This window comes from Macaca mulatta, chromosome 6 (assembly GCF_049350105.2).
Source record: "Macaca mulatta isolate MMU2019108-1 chromosome 6, T2T-MMU8v2.0, whole genome shotgun sequence".
NCBI classification, from domain to species: domain Eukaryota; kingdom Metazoa; phylum Chordata; class Mammalia; order Primates; family Cercopithecidae; genus Macaca; species Macaca mulatta.
Window position 1 is genome coordinate 63,487,590 of NC_133411.1, and position 25,954 is coordinate 63,513,543.

The 25,954-nt window shown below is 37.5% G+C and overlaps 1 protein-coding gene across 5 annotated transcripts in view; it reads right to left on the reverse strand.

Moving 5' to 3' along the window:
* The window catches only part of SLC38A9 (solute carrier family 38 member 9), an 87,861-nt gene that overhangs the window by 54,716 nt on the left and 7,191 nt on the right, over positions 1-25,954 (reverse strand). For all 5 annotated transcript variants that reach the window (XR_001445296.3, XR_001445295.3, XM_078004081.1 and 2 more), the window contains 1 exon segment: positions 18,710-18,856. Coding sequence is in view for 2 of the 5 variants with exons in the window: in XM_015140034.3 (XP_014995520.1) it covers positions 18,710-18,822 (113 nt within the window). In the remaining 3 variants the exon portion in view is untranslated.

Here is a 25,954-nt window from a genome sequence, read left to right on the forward strand (position 1 = left end):
GTAAAGTAGAGCTAGAAGGGTGTCAGAAACGAAGGGGAAGGCAGAAAAGTAGAAAAGAAGAGCTTAGGGGACAGGCTAGAGAGAAAAACTCAGACTAGACAGAAAACCACAAAAGGTGAACGAGGTTACTGGTTTTTTTCTTTTTTAGACAGAATCTTGCTCTATCTTGCCCAGGATGGAGAGCAGTGGCACAATCTCGGCTCACTGCAGCCTCTACCTCCCGGGTTTAAGCAATTCTCCTGTCTCAGTCTCCCAAGTAGCTGGGAGTACAGGCATGTGCCACCACACCCAGCTAATTTTGTATTTTTAGTAGAGACAAAGTTTCACTATGTTGGCCAAGCTGGTCTCAAGCTCCTGCCCTCAGGTGTGCCACCCGCCTTGGCCTCCCAAAGTGCTGGGATTATAGGCGTGAGCCACCGTGCCCAGCCAATTACTGGTTGTTTCTAAATTAACAGTATTAAACCAATGAAAACACTAGTATTTTCAGCTTAAAAATAGCATGGAATACTAAATATACAAACTAGTACTGCAATCACTAAATGTAAGAATTGAATATTATGGAGGATGAAAATTCATCATGCAAATTTCAACAAAAAACATCACATGTAATTGTTGGATGAGACTGAAATGAACTTTGGTTTTTCCTTTTTTTTTTTGAGACAGGGTCTTGCTCTGTCACCCAGGTTGGAGTGCAGTGGTGGTGTGGTCATTGGCTATTACCTTGAACTTCTGGGCTCAAGTGATCCTCCTGCCTCAGCCTCCCAAGTAGCAAGTAGCTGGGACTACAGGCATGTGCCACCATGCCTGATTAAGTTTTTTTTTATTTTTTGTAGAGATGAGGTCTTGCTATATTGCCCAGGTTGATCTTAACTCCTGGCCTCAAGTAATCCTCCTACCCTAGCCTCCCAAAATGTTGAGATTACAGGCATGAGCCACTGTGCCTGGCCTGGAATAAACTTTGAATCAGTTTAAATTACTGTGTGACAAAGTATTAAATAATAAAGACAATGTTAAAGTGAAAACAAAAAATTGTCTATACTGCCAATAAATCAAATTTCAAGTTAATTTTATCAAGATTGATTATATCTTTCTAATAATTAAAAATTTCTATGTTTTATAGAGTATATAATATGTAACTATAGAAGTACATGTACATAATTTGCAAATGAATATGTGCATGCACACACACATATGCAGTCTCATTTTTTTAAGATTGTTATTTTTTTTAACCAAGTGGCAGAGTGAAAAAGCTTTTGAAAAAAGCAAATGTTAATACACTTGGTTGAAGATTATGAGTTCTCTGTTTTAGAATTCCAAACTGTTACTTAGTTGAAAGTAAACAACTTCATCAACAACATATAGACAAAGAACTTGACCTGAAAATTAATTCTCAGGGCCATATATTTTATTATAGATTCTGCTGAAAATAAATTTCAAAATTCTTTTCAATGCAATTTATGTTTTTTTTTTTTTTAATTTTTTTTAATTTTTTTGAGACGGAGTCTCGCTCTGTAGCCCAGGCTGCAGTGCAGTGGCCGGATCTTAGCTCACTGCAAGCTCCGCCTCCCGGGTTCACGCCATTCTCCTGCCTCAGCCTCCCGAGTAGCTGGGACTACAGGCGCCCGCCACCTCGCCCGGCTAGTTTTTTGTATTTTTTAGTAGAGACAGGGTTTCACCGTGTTAGCCAAGATGGTTTCGATCTCCTGACCTCGTGATCCGCCCGTCTCGGCCTCCCAAAGTGCTGGGATTACAGGCTTGAGCCACCGCGCCCAGCCAACATTTTTTTTTTTTTTTTTTTTGAGATGGAGTCTCGCTCCGTCGCCCAGGCTGGAGTGCAGTGGCGCGATCTCGGCTCACTGCAAGCTCCGCCTCCTGGGTTCACGCCATTCTCCTGCCTCAGTCTCTCGCGTAGCTGGGAATACAGGTGCCCGCCACTGCGCCCGGCTAATTTTTTGTATTTTTTAGTAGAGATGGGGTTTCACTGTGTTAGCCAGGATGGTTTCGATCTCCTGACCTCATGATCTACCCGTCTCAGTCTCCCGAAGTGCTGGGATTACAGGCGTGAGCCACCGCGCCCGGCCTGCAATTTATGTTCTTAAATTTTGGTTTTAAAAAACTCCAATAATTTTTAAAAATTCTACTGTGCTAAGAATCTCTTATTTTTATGTCTACAAAATGATCAGTAAAAGAAATGCAAGTTTTGAGTTTTTTTTTTTTTTAAATAGCAACACTGGAATGAGGCTTAAAGAATTATATAAACAACAGAAACATTTTAACCAAGTTAAGATGCTTCCATTTTTCTCTAGGTTGATGTAAACAATAACACCACCACCACCACCACAACCACTCCATTCCATCTTCTATCTAGAAAGAGCAGTTCCAAATGGGAAATGGTGAGTGACATGCCACAAAGGAAAATTAGGAATGTGGAAAAAATTCCCAAGGGAGAAAGTTTTCCAAGCAGCTTCTCCTTTTATCCACTTTATTAGGATGTCAAAATAACTCACAAATTGTCTCAATCTACTTAAGTGCAATAAGTTAAGAGTATTATTAACTTAATATTTTGAAATAAAGAGCATGTCTTAATTATAAATAAAGAGTAACTGCAATGCCATGCCAGTTATTACTCTCCTTATACAAACCCACCAGAACAATTTCTGGAAAATTAGTAAAATTTTTAGTTTCATAACCCAATTCCCCACGGGAGAAATAAAAGTGGGGAATAAGAAAAATGCTAGGTTAGCATTTTAACTAAAATTTCCTATCCTTAAAAACTAGAAAGACAATGAAAGAAGGCAAAGGTTTCACTATATATATATATAGAGAGAGAGAGAGAGAGAAAGAGAGAGAGAGAGAGACAGTTTTAAAACTGTACATGGATGTGATTCAAACAAAACACGTCTACTGTTTAAACAGATCATCAAAGAAAAACAGACTCTTTCTTGTTCCTTTCCCATATCTTAATGCTATAGGTTTGAATGTGTTCCCTCCAAAATTCAGGCATTGCCAATGTGATGATGTTAAGAGGTGGGGCCTTTAGGAGGTGATTAGGCTGGGAGGGTTCCTCCCTAGTTAAGGCCCTTACAAAAGAGGCTTAGCATAGCATTTGGCTAGCTTATTCTTCAGCTCTTCTGCCATGGATGACACAGCAACAAGGCCTGTGTCAGATCAAATGCCAGTGCCTTGATCTCAGACTTCTCAGCCTCCAGAATTGTGAGAAGTAAATTTCTGTTCTTTATAAATTACCCAGTCTCAAGTATTCCTTACAGCAGCACCAAATGGACTAAGGCACTTAAGGAAAGGATTCTATGCATCAAGCCTTAGAAATCCTCATCATGGCTCTCAAGAAAGGTAAACAGACAAAGAGAAATTCTGCTTTACCACTGGAAAGACACTATCAACAAATGGTTTACACAAACTGGTCATTCAAAAGATGATGGCTGTATTTTCAATCCAGATGGCAAGTATTGTAGTAGCCTGATCAGAATCTATTGCTAGTCGCATTCTGCAGATCAATCCCAGAATAACAGAACAGATAAAGGCAAGAGCTCAAAGTGAAACCTGCCCTGCCAACTGGCTCCTATCAACTAATTTTTATCTATAGGAAAGTTTTACAACTAAATATGAGATATTTTAGGAAAAAAAGAAAAAAGTAGTGCTAGAAAGTATATGCTGAAATAAGAACTTTCACACATTGCTAGTAGAAGCATAAGTTGGCACAATCTTTCTAGAAAGCAATTTGCTATATGTATTATGAACCTTAATTGTGTTCATACCCTTCGTTATAATAGTTATAACTTTGAGACTCTATTAGAAAGAAATCAAAATATGATATAAAATTATGTAGAAAGTTGCTAATCACAGCATTTAATTAAAAATGTAAATATCTTAATATTAAAACACTGTTAAATTATGTATATTTAAATTTAAGATGATATTTAGAAAGAATTCCTAATATGGAAGAGTGTTTGTAAAACAAATTTCTTCTTCGGCATTTCAGTGAGTCCTAAGGACAATTTTTACCATACAACTTTTTTTTTTTTTTTTTGAGACAGAGTCTCGCTCTGTCGCCCAGGTTGGAGTGCAGTGGCCGGATCTCAGCTCACTGCAAGCTCCACCTCCCAGGTTTACGCCATTCTCCTGCCTCAGCCTCCTGAGTAGCTGGGACTACAGGCGCCCGCCACCTCGCCCGGCTAGTTTTTTGTATTTTTAGTAGAGACGGGGTTTCACCGTGTTAGCCAGGATGGTCTCGATCTCCTGACCTCATGATCCGCCCGTCTCGGCCTCCCAAAGTGCTGGGATTACAGGCTTGAGCCACCGCGCCCGGCCTACCATACAACTTTTTACTGCTGTTTGAAAGCCAGTACTTTCCCCTATCATTCTTAGCTTCAATCTCAGCCCTATGGTTTATGGCAGTTAAAATCTTTGGATGACCTTGCCAAAGGACTGCAGGTTTGCTTCAGGGTTTAGGAGAGGCTAGGGACTGTTTTGCTGTTTTGTTGTCCAAAGAGCCATATTGATCAGAACATTTTTATTAGAGTTGTGTGGGTAGACTGAAATTAAGGTGCCTGACCTTTTTATTAACTTCCCCAGAAACAAGGCAAGAGGTATCCCTATGGGTGTCACAGCAGTACGAAGTACAAGTCCCTATGGTTGCTGACATTAGAGTCCTTCTGTGCAGACCAGGGGTTGGTACACTATGGCCTGATAAAAAAAATCCAAGCCCATGTCCTGTTTTCATAAATGTCCTGTTTTCGTAAATAAAATTTTTACTGGAACACAGGCAGGCCCATGCACTTATGTTTCGACTATGGCTACTTCCACTCCACAGTGGCAAAGTTGAGTCCATATGCCTACAAAGCCTAAAGTATTTACTAATGTGTCCTTTATAGAAAAAAATTTGCCAACTCTTGTCCTAGACCATCTTAAGGCCCCCTTAAGGACACAGATCTGGAAGCGAGCCTTCTACTCTCCTCCTTGACGGGCAAAGGAGATGACTGACGGAGGAACCTACATGCCCTTAAGAGATCCATGCCAGGGAGCACCTGAATAGGTTTTTCCTTTAGTAATATTTGTAACCAGATGTCCCTAGGTCTCATTCAGCTTAATCCCTTGCAAAATCTACCTCTCACATTTAAAAACAAAAGCCAAACAAACAAACCTCAACCTCAGCCAAAACAACTACAATAAATGTTCTTGCACAGGGCAGCACCTGCACAGAAACCTTCCCAAGGCACCTGGTCATCAATATTACATATGGCCTCATTCCACTCCTGGTACAACCAGAACCTATAACACAGTCACTCACAGGAGTATGATCCGCAGGATTCTTGGTAATGCTAGTACAGGATGTGTTCAATTCATGTTTTTCCTAATGAAAAATGAGTTCTAAATATATACATATATAGACTGGGTGTGGTGGCTCACGCTTGTGATCCCAACATGAGGACTGATTGAGGCCGGGAGTTCAAGACCAGCTTGGGGAACACAGCAAGGCCCTTTCTCAAAAAAAATAGTAAAAGCAGCCAGGCATGCCTCCAGGGAGGCTGAGGCAGGAGGACTGCTTGAGCCCAGGAGTTCAAAGTGACAAGGTGCTATGATCGTGCCATTGTACTCCAGCATGGGCAATAAAGGGAGGCCATGCCTCAAAAACAAACAAACGTGTGTGTGTTTATACATATAAAATCAAGTATTTATCACCCCTTATTTTTCGCTAGGTATCCACCTCCCCCACTGGAGGGTGGAGCTGTGTTTGAGTAAAGTGTCTGGCAAACAGAAGGAACATAATGAATGTTTGTTGACAAAAGAATAGAAGAAGGAAGGAAGGCAGGCAGAAGAGGAAAAGAGGGAGGGAGGGAGGGAAGAAAAATGGCAGGGAGGTGGGGAAGAAGAGAAGAGAGGGAAGGAGGCTGGCAGACAACTAGGGAATAACTGGCAGAAGTAACGATAGCATGTAATATAAATTTAAAATGAAAAGGCAGCACGATAAATTATATATACTATGTGATCTCATCTAAAAACATCATAGAAAAGAAGGCTAGGAGTAAATACAGTAAATATACCAAAAGATTTTTTGGTTTGTTTTACAGATGAGTTCTCATGATGTTGCCCAGGTTGGAGTGCGGTGGCTATTCACAGGCATGATCATAGTGCACTGTGGCCTCAAACTCCTCGGCTCAAGGAATCCTCTTGCTTTAGCCTCCTGAGTAGTTGAGACTACCAAGGTAATTTAAACAAGGTTTTAAGAAAATGAGTTTTTCATTTTGTATATACCATTTTTATCCTAAGTTATAGGAATGCCTTATTTTCGGAATAACTTTGTTCTCATTAGAAATGTAGCACATTGTCTACATTTAAGATAATCAAGAAGTTATTGAAGAAAATAAAATCACCTATCAGAAATAACCACTGTTAACATTTTAGTGCATTTTCTAGACACATATATGTGCACACATGTATGAAATTAGTTTCATTTGCTTTCAAACTTCTCATAAAGTAGAATAATACAATATATATTTTTCTGTCTGGCTTCTTTTGCCAACATTATCTTTGTGGCATTCACCCATATTCTGAATGTAGCTATAGTCTGTTCATGTTCATAGCTGTATAACATTCCATTATATAAAAACACAACAATTTACTTATCCATTCCTGAGGGATATCTGGGTTTCTTTGGAGCTCTTATAAATCAATTCTAATTTATATTCTCTTACATGTCCCTTACAAAGGGACCTTTGTGCAATGTGCATACATTTTTACTGATTATAAACTTGGTGTATACTCAATGGTAGCAGATAATTACAAACTCATTTCCAAAATGACTCAACTGATACTTACTCTAGTACTATATGAGCACTCCCATTGTTCCACATTCTAGTTAACACTCATTATTGTCACTGATTTCTTAATCTGGGTACTGTAATTACAGAATTTCTATTTGATTCTTCAAAAAAATTTTTTTCCACAAATTTACTTTTTTTCATATTTATTTCTAGTCACTGCCAAATTCTCTGTCTTATTTTAATTTCCTTGAACATGTTAAAGACAGTGCTTTAAAAGTCTGTTCCTGATAACTCCATTATCTGGATCACCTGTGAGTCTCTTTCTATTGTGTATTGAGTCTCTTAATTTCCAATCATCTTGTCCTGGTTTCTCTTATGCTTGGCAAGTTTTTAGCAAGTTCCTGACATTCTATATAAAAAAACTGTACGAATGACTTGAAACCTAAGATATTTTCTTTAGAAAGAGTTTATATTGGCTTTGGGAAGTCAGTTTGAGACAGGAGCAATCCTAGATCACCTTAACCCAGTTTAGGGAATTGAGATGAGTTGAAGTTGGCCTTTGGTTCCTGAAAGAAGGTCATTCTATTTCAAATTCACTCACATTTCTAGGCTATAGCCCTTTGGGCTTCCAACCTAAAGTTTATTTGAAGTCTGTCTTAGTGGGCCCTGGAATCCAAATTTTCTTCCTCTAGCCCTGTAGGCTGGCAAAGGCTCTGGTTTTTGTTGTTGTTGTTGTTGTTGTTGTTGTGTTTGTTTGCTTTTCTGAGATGGAGTCTCGCTCTGTCACCCAGGCTGGAGTGCAGTGGTGAGATCTCAGCTCACTGCAGTCTCTACCTCCGAGGTTCAAGCAATTCTCCTGCCTCAGCCTCCTGAGTAGCTGGGATTACAGGTGCCTGCCACCACGCCCAGCTAAGTTTTGTATTTTTAGTAGAGACAGGGTTTCACCATGTTGGCCAGACTGGTCTCGAACTCCTGACCTCAGATGAGTCACCTGCCTCAGCCTCCCAAGGTGCTGGGATTACAGATGTGAGCCACCACGCCTGGCCAAAGGCTCTATTTTAAGCCTCTCAGCTAATACACTGGAATTGGCAGATATTCTTGAGGAAACGCTAGGCTCTCCTTTCTGGCTTTGTCTTCTTCCTGATTTAGACCTTGGTATTCTACATTGTCTTATTAGTTGTCGTATGTCTTCAAGCATATTTTTAAAAACATTTTGTCAGCTTTTCTAGTTATTCTCAATAACTTGGTCAGCCCAAATTCCTTAATCTGTCATTCACAGATTGATGACTGTACAGCCATCACCATAATCCATTTTAGAACATTTTTACCATCCCAAAAGAAGTCCCAGACTCCATTTTCCCCTTTCCCCAGTCCCTGGAAACTATTAATCTGCTTTCTGTTTCTATGACTTTACCGAATTTAGAAAGTTTATATAAATGGAATCATACAATATGTAGTCTTGTGTGACTTCTTTCACACAGCATAATGTCTTCAGGTTGATACATATTGTTGTTTATCAGTTGATGGACATTTGAGTTGTTTCCACTTTGACCATTATGAATGTTAGGAACATTTGTTTACAAGTATTTGTGTAGACATATGTTTTTAATTCTCTGGAAAGATACCCAGAAGTAGAATTGCTAGGTCATATGATAGCTCTGTATTTAACATTCTGAGGAGCTATCAAACTGTTTTCAAAAATGGCTGTACCATTTTTTTTTTTTAACTTTTAAGTTCAGGGGTACACGTGCAGGATGTGCCTATGTACATAGGCAAACATGTGTGATGGGGGTTTGTTGTACAGATTATTTCATCACCCACGCATTAAGCCTAGTATCCATCAGCTATTTTTCCTGATCCTCTCCCTCCTCCCACCCTCCACCCTCCCATAAGCCCCAGTGTGTGTTGTTTCCCTCTATGTGTCCATGTGTTCTTAATATTTAGCTCCCACTTGTAAGTGAGTACATGTGGTATTTGGTTTTCTCTTCCTCTGTCAGTTTGCTAAGGGTAACAGCCTCTAGCTTCATCCATGTCCCTGCAAAGGACATGATCTCATTCTTTTTTATGGCTGCATAGCGTTGAATGGTATGTATGTATCACATTTTCCTTATCCAGTCTATCATTGATGGGCTTTTTGGTTGATTCCATGTCTTTGCTATTGTAAATAGTGTTGCAGTGAATGTATGTGTACACGTATCTTTATAATATAACTATATTCCGTTGGGTATATACCCAGTAATGGGATTGCTGGGTCGAATGGTATTTCTGTCTTCAGGTCTTTGAGGAATCGCCACACTATCTTCCGTAATGGCTCAACTAATTTACACTCCCACCAACAATGTATAAGCCTTCCTTTTTCTCCAGAACCTCACTGGCATCTGTTCCTTTTACCTTTTTAATAATAACCATTCTGAGTGGTGTGAGATGGTATCTCATTGTGGTTTTGATTTGCATTTCTCTAATGATTAGTGATGTTGAACTTTTTTTATATGCTTGTTGGCTGCATATATGTCTTCTTTTCAGAAGTGTCTGCCTATTCATTTCTTTGCCCACTTTTTAATGGGGTTGTTTTTTTCTTGTAAATTTGTTTAAGTTCCTTATAGTTGCTGGCTATTAGACCTTTGTCAGATATATAGTTTTCTTCCACTCTGTAGGTTGTCTGTTTACTCTATTGATAGTTTCTTTTGCTGTGCAGAAGCTCTAGTTTCATTAGGTCCCATTTGTCAATTTTTGCTTTTTGGCAATTTTTTTGGCATCTTTGTCATGAAATCTTTGCCTGTGCCTATGTCCTGAAAGGTACTGCCTAGGTTGTCTTCCAGGGTTTTTATAGTTTTAGGTTTTATATTTAAGTCTTTAATCCATCTTAATTTTTGTGTATGGTTAAGGAAAGGGTCCAGTTTCAATTTTCTGTAAATGGCTACTCAGTTATCCCAGCACCATTTATTCAATAGGGAATATTTCCCCATTGCTTGTTTTTGTCAGGTTTGTTGAAGATCAGATAGTTGTAGGTGTACGGTCTTATTTCTGGGTTCTCTATCCTGTTCCATTGGTCTATGTGTCTGTTCTTATATCAGTACCATGCTGTTTTAGTTACTGTACTCCTATAATATAATTTGAAGTTGGATTGCATGATGCCTCCAGCTTTGTTTTTTTTTTTTTTTGCTTAAGACTGCCTTGGCTATTCGGGCTTTTTTTTGGCTCCATATGTATTTTTTAAAGTTTTTTCTAGTTCTGTGAAGAATGTCAATGATAGTTTAATGGAAATAGCATTGAATCCATAAATTGCTTTGGGCAGTATGACCATTTTAATAATATTGGTTCTTCCTATCTATGAGCATGGAATGCTTTTCCATTTGTGTCATCTCTGATTTCTTTAAGCAGTGGTTTGTAGTTCTCCTTGTAGAGATCTTTCACTTCCCTTGTTAGCTGTATTCCTAGGTATTTTATTTTATTTTATTTTATTTTATTATTTTGAGATGGAGTCTCACTGTCGCCCAGGCTGGAGTGCAGTGGCATGATCTTGGCTCACTGCAACCTCCACCTCTTGGGTTCAAGTGATTCTCCTGCCTCAGCCTCTTGAGTAGCTGGGACTAGAGGTGCGTGCCACCATGTCCGGCTAATTTTTTATATTTTTAGCAGAGACGATGTTTCACTATGTTAGCCAGGATGGTCTCAATCTCCTGATCTTGTGATCTGTCCGCCTTGGCTTCCCACAGTGCTGGGATTACAGGCGTGAGCCACTGCACCGGCTGGTATTGTATTTTTTTGTAGCAACTGTGAATGGGAGTTCATTCGAGATTTGGCTCTTGGCTTGACTGTTGTTGGTGTATAGGAATACTAGCAATTTTTGCACATTGATATTGTATCCTGAGACTTTGTTGAAGTTGCTTATCAGCTTAAGAAGCTTTTGGGCTGAGATGATAGGGTTTTTTAGATATAGGATCATGTCATCTGCAAACAGGGATAGTTTGACTTCCTCTCTTCCTATTTGAATGACCTTTATTTCTTTCTCTTGCCTGATTGCTCTGGCCAGAACTTCCATACCATGTTGAATAGGAGTAGTGAGGGAGGGCATCCTTGTCTTTGTACCATGTTTCAATCCCACCAGCAATGTATGAATGAGGGTATGATCTCTTTTTTTTTTTTTTTTTGAGACAGAGTCTCTCTCTGTTGCCCAGGCTGGAGTGCAGTGACCTGATCTTAGCTCACTGCAAGCTCTGCCTCCCAGGTTCACGCCATTCTCCTGCCTCAGCCTCCTGAGTAGATGGGACTACAGGCGCCCGCCACCACGCCCGGCTAATTTTTTTGTATTTTTAGTAGAGACGGGGTTTCACCGTGTTAGCCAGGATAGTCTCGATCTCCTGACCTCGTGATCTGCCTGCCTCTGCCTCCCAAAGTGCTGGGATTACAGGTGTGAGCCACCATGCCCGGCCCGAGGGCATGACCTCTTTAAGCAATTATTTTTAATACCCCATTTACTAGCCTTAATAAAATAGAAAATACATAACTACCTAGAGGCATAATTATTAAAAAATAAAAATAACTCCTACTATAATATAAAACAGAAACAAATGAAAGTAACATAATGAAATTGTATTTTAATATGTAAATTCCCAGGCATAGCTACAGTCAAAGACATAATAAAGAAGACCAATGCTTGCCTCTATTTGAAATTAATAAGACAATTTAAGAGAAGTAAAACTAGAAGCCATTCTGTATATGAAGTATAGGTAAATAAAAAAGCAGAAGTTTTGATAGACATAAATAAAAACTACTGTTATTTTAAAAAGCTAGTGTTAGAATAAGTAATATCAGGTCAGATCTGTATACAGTAAACAAGGATAAAAATAACCTTAGTTGAAGTAGTGATAATATACCAAGATAAACTATAAACTACTGAAGTAGAAAAAATATGGAAGCATGATGTTCTTGCAAATGAAGCAGGCCTTTTTATAAGTATAGCACCAAAACAATTCCCAATATTATTTTATAGAAAACATATCTCCTAACTTAAAATGTTGAGGCATTCATTTATCTTCTAATACTTAAGAGAACTTGGAAAAAGTATCTTGTGACAAGGGAAGAGAGAACAGATTGAAAGAAGAAATACTAAAAGAAGGCATAGAAAAGTAATAGACTTCGGGAACAATTTCAGAATGAGACTAAAAAAAATATCAGGCAAGCCAAAGATGCATAATCTCCATGTGTAATTTTTACACAAATTCCTTATATTTGGCCTATAGTCAGTCACTGAGCTGTAACAAGACCCTTGCTTTTCATGTGCCTCCATCAATTCAATAATATTAGGTTTTAAGTCTGTTTGTTAAAAGAAGTTTCAAATCTCTTGTTATATACTTGCAATTGGTTTCACTGCTTTTACAGTATGATTATACTATTGCACTAAAACGTTTTTGACTAAATATATATGTGTTACAATATTGGATGTGTTACAATATTGAGCAAACAGAGAACAATGCTAGCCCATCCCTTCATATTATTTCCTCCAAAAAACCCACACTTTTGATTTGGCCCTAAAGAGTACCAGTCAAACCCAATGAGGGTCCCTCTTTCTTCAGGCTTCTCTAATACAGTCCCCAACTTACAGCAGTTCAACTTAAGATTTTTTTACTTTATGATGGTTTTATCTGGGTATTAAATGCATTTTCAACTTAGGATATTTTGGCTTACGATGGGTTTATCAGGAACACCCCAAAATAAGTGGAGGAGCATCATAATAATAAGGAGAGAAGGAGAAAAGATGATAAAGCAAGACCAGCTTCCAGGCAAGTAAACAAATAGTAAAATCAATTAGAACAGAATGATCTAGGAAAGAAAGAAGCCACTTAGGCAAGCAGTTATGGATACAAAAGGGCAATTAAGTAAACAAAACTATCTGAAAAGAGAGGAAGAAAGAAAAATATATAAGGACAATGAATATGAAGGGAAAAAAGGATTCTAATGGGACTAGGAATAAGATCCCAGTCTAACAAAGTTTGTATTTAGATTTTTTTTTTTTTTTTTTGGTAGAGATTTGCTAAGTTTTGCATAGGTCTCGCTATGTTGCCCAGGCTGGTCTCAAACTTCTGGCCTCAAGCAATCCACCTGCCTCAACCTCCCAATGTGCTGGGATTACAGGTGTAAGCCACTGTGTCTTGCCTGTATTTAGATTTAAGGCATCCCTGACTCTAAGGTCAGGATTTGCTAAACACTCTTCAAGTGTTTAGACAGTTCCTTTGAGGAAAAGTAACAGTGGAAAGTTGGAGAGAACAGAGGGGGGCCCAAGTGTGAGAGAATGGAAGGGAAAGAGGATGGAGAAGGGTATAAAAGTAATACAACTAGCAAGTTGACCATCAGCACTAGCCACTGATGAATGACCAAGGTCCTAGTCTATCTGTTTAACACTGATGTCAAGTTCCTCAAAATATAATTTATGCGGCTCTAGAAACCACCCCTCCTGGGAAAACTACTTTTCTGTCTTTTGTTGAACATCTGTATAATCCCAGCTATGAAACCACCAAGCCTCAATTACTTCCAATCACTGTCACTGGGCCAGCATCTATCTACCCTTACCTATTAATAGATAAACTCTTCACTTTGCCTTAGTAAATATCCTTTTACTAGATGTACTAGATTCCCCAAAGGAACTGTCTTTTTGTTAAGTGCTAAGAGGACAATCTGAGATGTGGAGTTAGAGATGTCTTAAATCTAAATATAAACTTGTTAGACTGGGTCTTATTTCCAATCCCATCAGAATCCTTTTATTCTCTCAAATTCTTTGTCCTTATATATTTTTCCTTCTTCCTCTCTCCTAAGACCTCAATTACCACAAAGAGTCAATTTAGGCTGCTCTACAGTGACAGTATTAGTGACAGGTGAGACAGAAAGACCAATTTACAGATGTACACACTAGAAGACATTCTAAAAAAGAGTGCCGCAGCATACCTAGGTTGTTTGAAGGGCAGTAGGGATGCTGCCTGTATCCACTGGCTTATCAGAACACCTGAAATGTTCTCAGTTAGAAAAATCTTGAAACTTTTGGTTAGGATTTCATATTTACCGGATTCTCCATGTTAAAATGCAAATAGCCATGGAAATGTAATAGACTAGGTCTCTGATACATCCAATTGTTTTCCATTACAATACCAAGCTGACAACAGAACCCTGGCAGGAATAGGACAGATAAGTATTGGTGAATAAGGGCCAGAAGAATAATATGGTTTACAAAGAATTGCCTAAGGGGTTAAGTCTGAGTGAATTCCTGCCCTGGGTAATACTGGGCATAAAGAGAAGGATATGAAATCCCTAGGCCCTGGGGAAAATGGAAGAAGAGGAAACAGAGATAGAGAAGACTGAAAAACAGGAGAAGCTCAAAAACAAATTAACTATTTCACAATCTGTGTGTAGGCTAACTGGATGGTCAACTTCCCCAGGGCATAGTCTGAGAGCAGCAGCAATCCTGAATATGCAGCAATATCAAGCAATACTGAAAATCAGGTTCTATCTTTGGCTACCAGAAAGTCTGGGAAAAACAGGAAAATAACCTCTTAGACTGGTGTTTGCTAATGGAATGTAGCACATATATCAGGATAGGAGACTTCTAAACCTTTCTGTCCCTCCACTCACATTCCTTATTCCACCCCAAACCAGGGGGAAAATTGGTGGGGGAGGGGAGGTATGCAGAATAAAAAGTAGGCCTGCATAGTTTGAAAAAGACCCCAAATGATTTGACATATATTGTTCCTCTGTAACAACAAGCTTCTTCCTCCACGTAAGTTTAGTTACACCCCAGTTCCACTAAAAGGATAAGCAGAACCATCATACTTTCAGTCCAAAGCAGTTATTAAAATTATGTGATTTTATTGCCACCTAGTGGAAGAGATATAAAACCACAAGCTAAACTGAGGATAAGTAATCTAAATATATACTTGACATACTCTGACAGCCAAAGACAGTTTCTCAAAGTATAGTAGTATATAAAACGATTGTAAGTAGCATAAGAATAAAGGGTATTTAAACTAGTTTGTATTTAATGCAATGTGTATTAGAAAAAAAGCATAAACAACACTTCAAATCCATCGTTTTATAAATCTGTGTTGAGGCTAAATTAACCCTAATTTTAAAAAGTAGATTTTTGAAGAAACATTCACTTATATCATACAGGTACTACTGAAGATATTGCCAAAGTCATAAGGTAACTCTAAAATGACTACAGTTTTGGGAAGTTGTCCTAATCTGGTTCTTCAAATGGAAGATAATTTTCCCTCAGTGTAGATGAGTTTTATTTATATATGTAACGTGAAGTAATCCATATTTTAACAAAAATAACAATGTTTTAAGGTGCTCACATTTTTTTTTCATTAGTTTGTTTTCCTAAACAAATTATTCCACAAGCAAATTAGCATTTAGTACTGTTAAGTCTCTGTATTTGCCTTTCTTAAAACATGCTTACCTAGGTAGTTATGCCATGATTGTAAATAGCTGATTCCCTCTCATTTCAACAAGTTTCATTACAGAAAATATATTGCCATTTAATCTACCCAGTCGAACAAATTTACGGAGAACTGTTTGAACTCCTGCCAACTTACTGTAATGGAATGCACTTTAATGACTTATGTTCTGTTGTCACAGTGGTCAATTATTTATCATAGAACTTAGAAGTTTCAAGAAAACCCTGAGCATTCAAGTCAGCATTCATTAGTGCTTATATTTACTGACATTGGAATATATAAGAATCGAAATTTTTATTTCATTATCTTTTCCGATGGCCACTATAAATGACAGTGATAAATTTCTCGTGATAAATTTCACATTTCCACTTCTAGTTGCAAGAAACACTGAAAAATTAAGTATGTGGGAATGAAAATAGGATTATCAAGATTAGCTTACACCAACCATCTTTCATCTCTGGGATGAAGACCCATTGTGACTCAAAAAAATAAGGATTCTGTTGACATTAACGAATAGGTAGGGTTGCTGAACAATTATTGAGTGTCTACCTTACAGTATCTGCCACACCATCCCGCCTAAAGCACTCAGTTTCCCTCTGAGGGGGCAACCATCTTACAGTTTCCTATTTACTACTCAAAATTTCATTTATACATATTATATTAATTTATTTTTACCCAAATGGTGGCATGCTATACATACTGCTCTCTACTTCAGTTTTTCACTTAACAAAATATGTTGAAGACTTGTTCCATTTTGACATGTAATAAAGCCACCTCCTTCTTTTTAATAGAGGAAAAATATTCCATTGTATAAATGTGCCACAACTTATTTATCCAATCCTGTAAGAAAAGAAATTTTGATTGCTTTTAATCTTTACTATTATGAAAAATACTGCATTATACTACCTTGTGCACATATCATTTTTGACAAAGTGAATTAATGCTTAGAAGTGAAATTACTGATCCATATAAACTTTGGAATAGGCTGCTGGCATTTTAGGGGGAAAATCACATTAAATTTATGGATGAAAATTTGAAGACTATGACATCTTCAGAGTCTTCCCAATGAGAGCAGAATATGCCTCATTTTATTATTTTTATTATATCATATTTTACTGATTCTAATATACACATTTAAACACTTCTAAGTAAGGATGAATCTCATAATCTAGAACACCTTTTCATCACTGCCAGAGTCAGGCGTGGTGACTCACACCTGTAATCCGAACACTTTGGGAGGCTAAGGTGGGAGGCTTGCTTGAGCCCACGAGTTCAAGACCAGCCCAGTCAATGAAGTGAGATGCCATGTCCGCAAAAAATAAATGTAAAAATTAGCCTGGTGCAGTGGTGTGCGCCTGTAGTCCCAGCTACTTGGGAAGCTGAGATGGACAAATTGCTTGAGCCCAGGAGTTCAAGACCACCCCGGTAACATAGCAAGACCCCTTCTCTACAAAATAAAATTTCTTTTTTTCTTTTTTTTTTTTGAGACGGAGTCTCGCTCTGCCGCCCAGGCTGGAGTACAGTGGCCGGATCTCAGCTCACTGCAAGCTCCGCCTCCCGGGTTTAGGCCATTCTCCTGCCTCAGCCTCCCGAGTAGCTGGGACTACAGGCGCCCGCCACTTCGCCCAGCTAGTTTTTTGTATTTTTAGTAGAGACGGGGTTTCACCGTGTTAGCCAGGATGGTCTCGATCTCCTGACCTCGTGATCCGCCCGTCTCGGCCTCCCAAAGTGCTGGGATTACAGGCTTGAGCCACCGCACCCAGCTCTACAAAATAAAATTTCTAAAAAATTAGCTGGGCATAGTGGTACCCACCTGTAGTCCCAGCTACTCAGGAGGCTGAAGTGGAAGGATTGTTTGAGCCCAGGAGATCAAGGCTACAGCAAGCCATGATTGCACCACATTACAGTGCAGGCTACAGAGCAAGACTCTGTCTCAAAAAAAAAAAAAAAAAAAAATCACTGTCAGCAAGTGACAATATAATAGTAGTTATTCCTGATGGCATGACAGGTAACTGCCATCCCTCGTCACGTTAGACAAACCATTAAAAGACCATCTGAGGAAGATAGATGGGTCATGTTGTTGTTAGAAAACCTTTTGTGACATCTTCTGGTAAGATCAGGAAAGTGCAAGCATCAGAACTTAAATGTCAGTGACCTGGAAGAAAATCTTTTCAGGAAATGTTACAGCACCAGGGTTCTTAATGGCACTAAGGACAATTCTGTGTGTATGTGGGGAAAACACCTATTTTGATGACTTTACATCAAAAAATAATTCAGAAGAATCATATTCTAAATGTGAGGTGTCAGTAATACCTTAATCAATATACTTTGTTTCTATTTTCATTTTTATAACTGCATAAGAAATATAGGATAAAATATCACATAAGTCCAAAAGTTCTCCCTTTTCCCTTTCCCCTTTCCTTTCCTGACAGAGTCTTGCTCTGTTACCAGGCTGGAGTGCAGTGGTACGATCTTGGCTCACTACAACCTCTGCCTCTCAGGTTCAAGTGATTATCATACCTCAGTCTCCCAAATAGCTGGGATTACAGGTATGCACCACCACACCCAGCTAATTTGTGCACTTTTAGTAGATACGGGGTTTTGCCATGTTGGCCAGGCTAGTCTTGAACTCTTGGTCTCAAGTGATCCACCCACCTCAGCCTCCCAAAGTGTTGGGATTACAGGCATGAGACACCGTGCGTGGCCCAAGAGTTCTTTCAGTAAATACAAAACAAAAACTCTAAGTCCTAAGAGGTTATTGCATCAGAGGTATGGGCAGCAGTTTTCCTTAGTGTTAAATTTTTTTTAAAATGCAATTTATAATCAGTAGCATCTCAGATTTTATGAAATACTCTAAATCTCATTTTATGTCAGAAGCATTTTAGTTTCTCTCATGTAGATTTTACACATTCATGATAAGACCATTTCTATGTATTTTATTTTTTCTTCCATTTTCTCATTGGCAGTCTATTTATTTTTGCCTGTTTTGTAAGCAGCTACTTTATTGAATTCTCTTACTGTTTATAATTTTTTCATGGATTCTTTTGGGTTTTACAGGTATACAATGAAATAAAATTTAAACTCAAATTATTTTAAACCATCTTCTGAAATTTTACCTCGATGAAGGTAAAGATTTTCTACTACTTTTACTCTTCTACCTTGAGCACTTAGCATATTACCTTGCACAAAGTGGGTAATCAATACATATTTGTTAAATGAATTATATTAACGTATCTTACTTTGTAAAGTTACCACAACCCCTCCCCCAACAGAGATGTTGAGTTTAGTGGGGAAAAAAAAAAATCAAATATAAACCAGTATATAGTATTCCTATTTACTTCTCTCCACATGTACACACACAAATCCTGTAAGAAATCAGATATTTTATAATCAAATCTATACATGTTTGGTTATAATTAGATGTATTTTAATCATTAAAGACTCTAATTATGAAATAAGTGTTTTATTTTAAATGCTTACCTTTTGGATCTTAGATCTGACGGCTCAAACTGGATATTCATAGGTCCAGGATCTCTTTCATGATCTACCTTAGAGGTGCCAAGATGCCTAGAATCACTATTCATATTTGCCATTTTTCTCACACTCTAAGCACTGAAGAAGTTAGTCCTACACAAAGAAGATAAATAATTTAGTTTAATTTTAAAATATTTTATTATCCATAACTCATAAATATTCATGAATAAGAAACTGGAAAAATACTGGAATTTGCTGAAGATATCTTAATGAGGTATATGCCTGAAATATGTATCAGAAACTTGCTAACCTTAAATGGAGTTATTTCTTATTTTTCAGCTTACTAAAAAATAAGTGGGGCAATTCATTTTCAGTAATAAAACAGATTAGGCTATTTGGACTAATTTTTCCTGCAGGAAAAAAACTAAAAATACTGAATAAAATACTTTTAAAATCTTTAGCTTATTCCCTCATAAGGGAACTACAAAGAAGTCTTCTTAAAATGGACCAGAGGCTATAGTGTCTCACACCTATAATCCCAGCATTTTGAGAGGCTGAGGTAGATTGCTTGAGGCTGGGAGTTTGAGATGAGCCTGGGCAAAAATGGCACAACCTCATCCCCACTAAAAAACAGACAAAAGTAGTCGGGGGTGGTGGCACATGCCTGTAGTCTCAGCTACTTTGGAGGCTGAGGCTGAAGTGGGAGGATTGCTTAAACCCAGGATTTGGAAGCTATAGTAAGCTATGATTGTGCCACTGCACTCCAGCCACCTGGGTGACGGAGTGAGACCCTGTCTCAAAACAAACAAACAAAAAATGACAAAAACCCAAACAAACTGGCCGGGTGGGGTGGCTCATGCCTGTAATCTCAGCACTTTGGGAAGCCAAGGTGGGTGGGTCACTTGAGTTCAGGAGTTTAAAACCAGTATGGCCTACATGGTGAAACTCTATCTCTACCAAAAATATAGAAAAATAGCCAGGTATGGTGGCATGCTCCTGTAATCCCAGTTACTCGGCAGGCTGAGGCAGGAGAATAGCTTGAACCCAGGAGGTGGAGGTTGCAGTGAGCCAAGATCGCACCACTGTACTTCAGCCTGGGCAATAGAGCGAGACTCCATCTCAAAAAAATAAATTAAAAAAACACCCCAAACTACTGACCACAGCATATGTGTGTATGAGCTTTTTTATTACCATAAACTGATAATTTACTACCATAAACTGCACCTCATGAGAATTTGCAAGGAACACTGAAAGCTATGAATGTAATTTAAGATTAACCTGCTTGGTAGCACTTACTTCTAGGTAACCAATAGAAGCAAATGTAAATCTTTCCTGTGAAGACACACCTTCATCGTAGGCCTTAAAGAAGTCCTGCTAACAATCATTTAAGGACAACAAACAGTGAGTCAAAAATAACCTAGCATAGCAGGAAATAAAGTACTATGAGTGAGAACAAGAAACAAAAGCAGAAACAGACCCATGAGAACTTCAACTATAAAAATCAACAGAAGAAAAATATAAAACAATAATATTTCCTATGTTTAAATAAATAACAGAAAAAGTAGACATTTTCAAAAAGTGACTTAGTATGTTTAAATAAGGACCAGAGTGAATTTTTAGGAAAAAAAAAATTCAAGAGCCAAAATTCAACACTCAATGAATGAGTTTAAAAGTTGAAGAGAAAATTAATAACACAGAAGATAAGTCAGAAGAAACTACCTAGAATGTGGCAGAGAGAGAAAAATAAAGGCAGAAAATGTGGAAGGTGTTTAAGAAACATGGAAGATAGAATGAGAAGGTCTAACAAGCATGTAATTGGAGAATCAGAAAGAAAGAAGACAGAAGTAATATCTGTAGAGATAATGGCTGATCATTAAAGGTACCTATCTACAGATTTATGAAATTTAATGAATGTAAGGAATAAATATTATAGGGTTTGAAAAAAATAAGTAGGGCTGGGCACGGTGGCTCACATCTGTAATCCCAACACTTTGGGGGGTCGAGGTGGGCGGATCACTTGAGGTCAGGAGTTTGAGACCTGCATGGCTAACATGGTGAAACACCGTCTCTACTAAAAATATAAAAATTAGCCAGGCGTGGTGGTGGGCACCTGTAATTCCAGCTTCTTGGGAGGCTGTGGTGGGAAAATCGCTTGAACCAGGGAGGCAGAGGTTGCAGTGAGCCAAGATTGCACTACTGCACTCCAGCCTGGTCATCACAGAGTGAGACCTCTTCTCAAAAAAATAAAACAAACAAAACAAAACAAAAAGAAAAAAAGAATTAAAATTCCAGACCAAAGGGGGAAAAAAAAAGTCAGATGAAGGTCTTGGAATTAAAATGTCCAAAGGTCCTTATGTTGTCCAGATCAATATCACACATTGATGTTGTTATTTTAAGGTAACTATTAATAGAAAGCAGTGTATAACCTTACATTTAGTAGAGGGGAAAGAAGAAGGATAAAAAATATCTGAACTAAAGGAAGGCAAAAGAGGAGAAAAAATACAAAATAGGTGGGAAAAAGTAGAAAGCACAGGATAAATAAGATCCTCTCATTCTTTCTTCAGCCTATGCTAATCATATCTTTCCTATCACTATACAGAAGCTGTTCTTATTGGATCACTAAAGACCTCCATATCGCTCACCCCAAGGGTTATTTTTCAGTCCTTAACTTACTTGACCTATTGGAAATATTTGCCAAAAGGATCACTTTCCTCCTTGATAAGCTGGATTCACTAAGCCTCCAGGTTTTTTCCCTACCTCACTGGTCCCTCCTACTTCTCTGCCTCCTTTGATGCTTTCTCATTTCTCAGATCCCTTTACAGTTGCAGAGTTCCAAGGTTCAGTCTTGATCTACCCTCAATCTCTTGGTAATCTTATGCAGTCTTATGGTTTTACTATCATAGCTTGTGCTGTCCAATACAGTAGCCACTAGTTAGATGTGGCTACTTAAATTAACTAAAATAAAAAAATTCAGTACCTCAGTCACACTAGCTACATCTGATGTGCTCAAAATCCACATGTGGCTAGTGGCTACCATATTAGACAGTATAGATATAAACATTTTTCCATCATTGTAGAAAGTTCTGTTGATTTAGGCAATGACAACTTCCACGCTAATATCTCTAGCCTAAACTTCTCTTTTGAATTTCAGACTTGTATATTCAACTGCCTGCTCAACATCTTTAGCTAGATGTAACAGACAACTCAAACCTAACATGTCCAAAACGGGATTTCTGATTTTCTTCCCCCAAAACTACCCCACCTAGTGTTTTCCTATTTCAGTTGATAAAATCTCTTTCTACCTGCTCAGGCCAAAATTCTTGGAACCACTCATTACGTCTTTTTCTCAGTCTACATTCAACCCATTAGGAAATCTTATTGGCTTTTCCTTCAAATATATCCAGAATCTAATCACTATCATTTCTTACCAAGATTACCACAACAGCATTCTAACGGAGCTCCCTGCTTCTATCCTTATCCCCCTACACTCTACACTACACAGCATGTCAAGAGTTGTAGACAAGGGTAATAAGGAATCTGGCCTTACCCAGCTTGTTGTTAGAATTAAAGGGAGTGCTACTGACACCCAGTGGGTAGAGGTCGGGGATGCTGATGAAATAAATAGGTCTTAACATGTAAAAGCAAAGTATGTAGCTTTATTACTTACCCTGTAAGTTACTATTATTATCCTTATTTTATAGATAGGGATACACAGCAGAGAAGTAACTGATCACAAAGTTAGTAAGTGGCAGAGTTGAAATTAAAAATGAGGTAGTCTAAATCCAGAGCCTGTGCGCTTTACCACTACGGTGTGCTGTCTTTCCTGATCCTTGCCAGTTCTTTCTCAGTCCCCTGTATCTTTCACCTTCTTCTGTTTCTTGTTACTGCCCAGACTACACAACAAGTACAGTTTTATTGTTGCCATATTTGTTTAATGGACTCATATGTCCACTTTTCTTAATTTTCTAAATGTAACATTTATGAAACAGTAGGAAGAAAATAAAGTTTTTGAATCGGAAATCCTGTATCTAACACTCACTACCTGTGTAACTTGGCACTAACCATTTAATCTCCATGAAACTATCTCTGCATCTTCAAAATTAAAAAAAATTAATGTTCGAGGATTAAATGAGATTACACATATTACATTTAGCATAATTTTTTTTTTTTTTTTTTTTTGAGACAGGTTCTCACTCTGTCACCCAGGCTGGAGTGCAGCGACATGACCATGGCTCACTGCGGCCATGACCTCTTGGGCTTCAGTGATCCTCCCACCTCAGTGTGCACCACCATGCCTGGCTAATTTTTTTTTTTTGGTAGAGACGGGGTTTTACTATGTTGCCCAGGCTGGTCTTGAACTCCTGATCTCAAGTCATCTTTTTGCCTCAGCTTTCCAAAATGCTAGGATTAAAGGCATGAGCCACCATGTCTGACTTCATTTAGTACTTTGTAATGGGAAAATAAATGTTCAAATGTATTATCATTCCCATCAAAAACCAAATGAAAACACTTGCTCTTTTTTTTTTTTAAACATAGGCAGCCGCTTGAGGTTTTTCCTTTTTTAAGTGAAAAAAATTCTTCTTCAGTAAAGAACATCTAGGCAAATGATGTCAACCTGCCACTGATTATTATGTGATACAGATGTTGGCAACATGTTCCATTTCCCAAATATGTGCATTTTCTTTTCTCTGTTGCTTTGATTTCCACTTCCCTTTTCTCTTCTGCTTTTCTGCCCAACGTTTAAGCAAGTCAAAGCTCTCTTTAACTTAGTCCTACTAAAGACAAACAAAGTTAAATAAAAATATTAAAGTAGTACCTTACAACAGTAACTTAAAAAAAAGTAAAACCAAAATACCACTATTTCCAAACAAGAAGGGCTTCATTTCTATATCTTATGAAGGGAGTGTGATGGTAAAAATGATGATCTATTTTAAGATGTGACAACTAAAATACTGAGTAATGGTAAACCCCGAACAATATATTCATTCAACAAGTTCTCAACAAGTCCCTACAATATACTGAGGTATTGAAAAACATAGAAAAAAAAATTTAAGTCATGATCCCTACCCTCAATAAAGTTAAAAAAAAATCATTTATGAAGCCTAGAGAACTCAAGTAACTTGTCCTAAATCACTTGAATAATAAAACATAGTAGGATGCTAATAACCAATTCCCATTTTCAGTTCTTCATTTCACCTTTAGCTCAAATCTACACCAACTGCTAGCCCTAGCTGTCAAATTAGCTTAGTAATAGATCAGTGCAAAATGTATTCTTTTAAGGTAAAAAGAATAAATAAGCTGACTCTTTGAGACATAGATTCATATAATGTATTATACACATTCGAAAATCTATAGCATAAAAATGTTCTTGACTATAAAGTATATTATTCAATAATTGTTATGAAAATCCCACTAAGATGGGACCAACTGAGATAAAGTTACTCATTACTGTTAATTTCATTAAAATAGTTGAGAAGCAAAAAACAAAAGCCTGCTCTTTCTCTTCCTTCCTTTACATAATTAAACTGATTAACAATTCTATTGACTTGTTTGGTCTTAAGTTTTAAAATCAAAAGGCAGAATTTTTCAAAATTAACCTTCTAATTTATGACATTAAGATGCAATGAAGTTAGGATTGATGGAATCTGTTAAATTTTCTTAGTTTAAAACTATCAGATTGACTAATTAACTTGAAAAGATGATTCCCCAGATATAATAAATGAAAACATTCTATATAAATGGGCCTGGCATGGTGGCTTATTCCTGTAATCCCAGTACTTCGGGAGGCTAAGGCAGGAGGACCCTCTGAGGCCAGGAGATTCAGAGTCGAGACCAACCCTGGCAACATGGCAAGACCGTATCTCTACAAAATTTTATATATATATTAGCCAGGCATGGTGGTGCTCGCCTATAGTCCCAGCTACTCAGGAGGCTGAGGTGGGAGGACAGTTGGAGCAAGAGGGTTTGAGGTCTCAGTGAGCTATGATCACACCTCTGCAGTCCAGTCTGGGCAGAAGAGTGAGACCTTGTCTCAAAAAATAAAATACAATACAATACCAACAAAAAATATGTTTTAAATTAACCTGGGTGTAGCACCAGAATTAAAAGCTTAGGAAAGAAATAAACATACTGTAGAGAAGTTCCATTTAGAATTGTATTATAGCTTTACAGATTTTTAAAGCATTCTCTCAATTCAAAAAATTAAACATTTTAGAAGTTGAAAAGATGATTGTAAGGAAGCCAGTATCCTTTCATCAAAAAGAATAACATAGAACTTGGGAAAAACTTGTTCAGGAAACTCTAAAACACATGAAATTTTAAAAAACCAATAAGTTAGTAAGTACAAGCATTTAGAACAATGTCAACCACTTACCAAACTGTGTAAAAGTTTGCTATTATTATTTTTGAACTTAATGAAGGTTAATAAAAGTTTTATATTGTAGGGAAGAACAGCAATCTATATAATTGTTAAGAAATGTCAGAGAAAAATTTTAATATTGATAAGTAGCCAGAACCTTATCACTCCTAAATCTCCAACAACGGATAAAAGCACTTTGAGAAAGTACCGCAAAGCATTAATTTGTTTGAATTATACACACTGGGTAATTTGAGATTTAGGCTATTCTGGTGCTATCAAGTAGTATGTGGTGGTTGACAGCTCACAAGTAAGATTGCCTGGATGTGAATCTTGGCTCTGCCATTCATTAACTGTGCAACTTTGGACAACTTACTTAAATTCCCTAAGATTCACGGGTTTTGGAAATAATAAAAACACTAGTCTTACAGGGTTTCGGATGAAAATGAGATAATACATATAATGTGCCTGGTACACAGTGAATATTCAATAAACATAACTATCACTTTTTATTATGAATTTGGCTGTTTAAAACTAGAAAAATTACTCATTGGAAGGACATACAAGAAGAAACTTTTTTTAAAAGAAAAAGAAAAAATATGTATTGGCTTAATTTAGCGGCCTGAACAAAATCAGCTGACATATCTACATGCCTTTAGTGTAAAGTTAGCAAACTTAGCAAGGTAAGAAAAATAAAAAGGTTGACCTTCATATAACAGAATTATTGAACTGCCACAAACAAGATAGCACTAAAGGATATCAAAAAGACAAAACTTGGTGTCATTTATGAAGGAAAATTGAGAGAAAAAGACAAGTTAATAGAAGATAGTGGGAGACGGAACTAACATTTATTTATTGAATGCCTAATACTGGCCTAATGTTTTACATGTTATTGT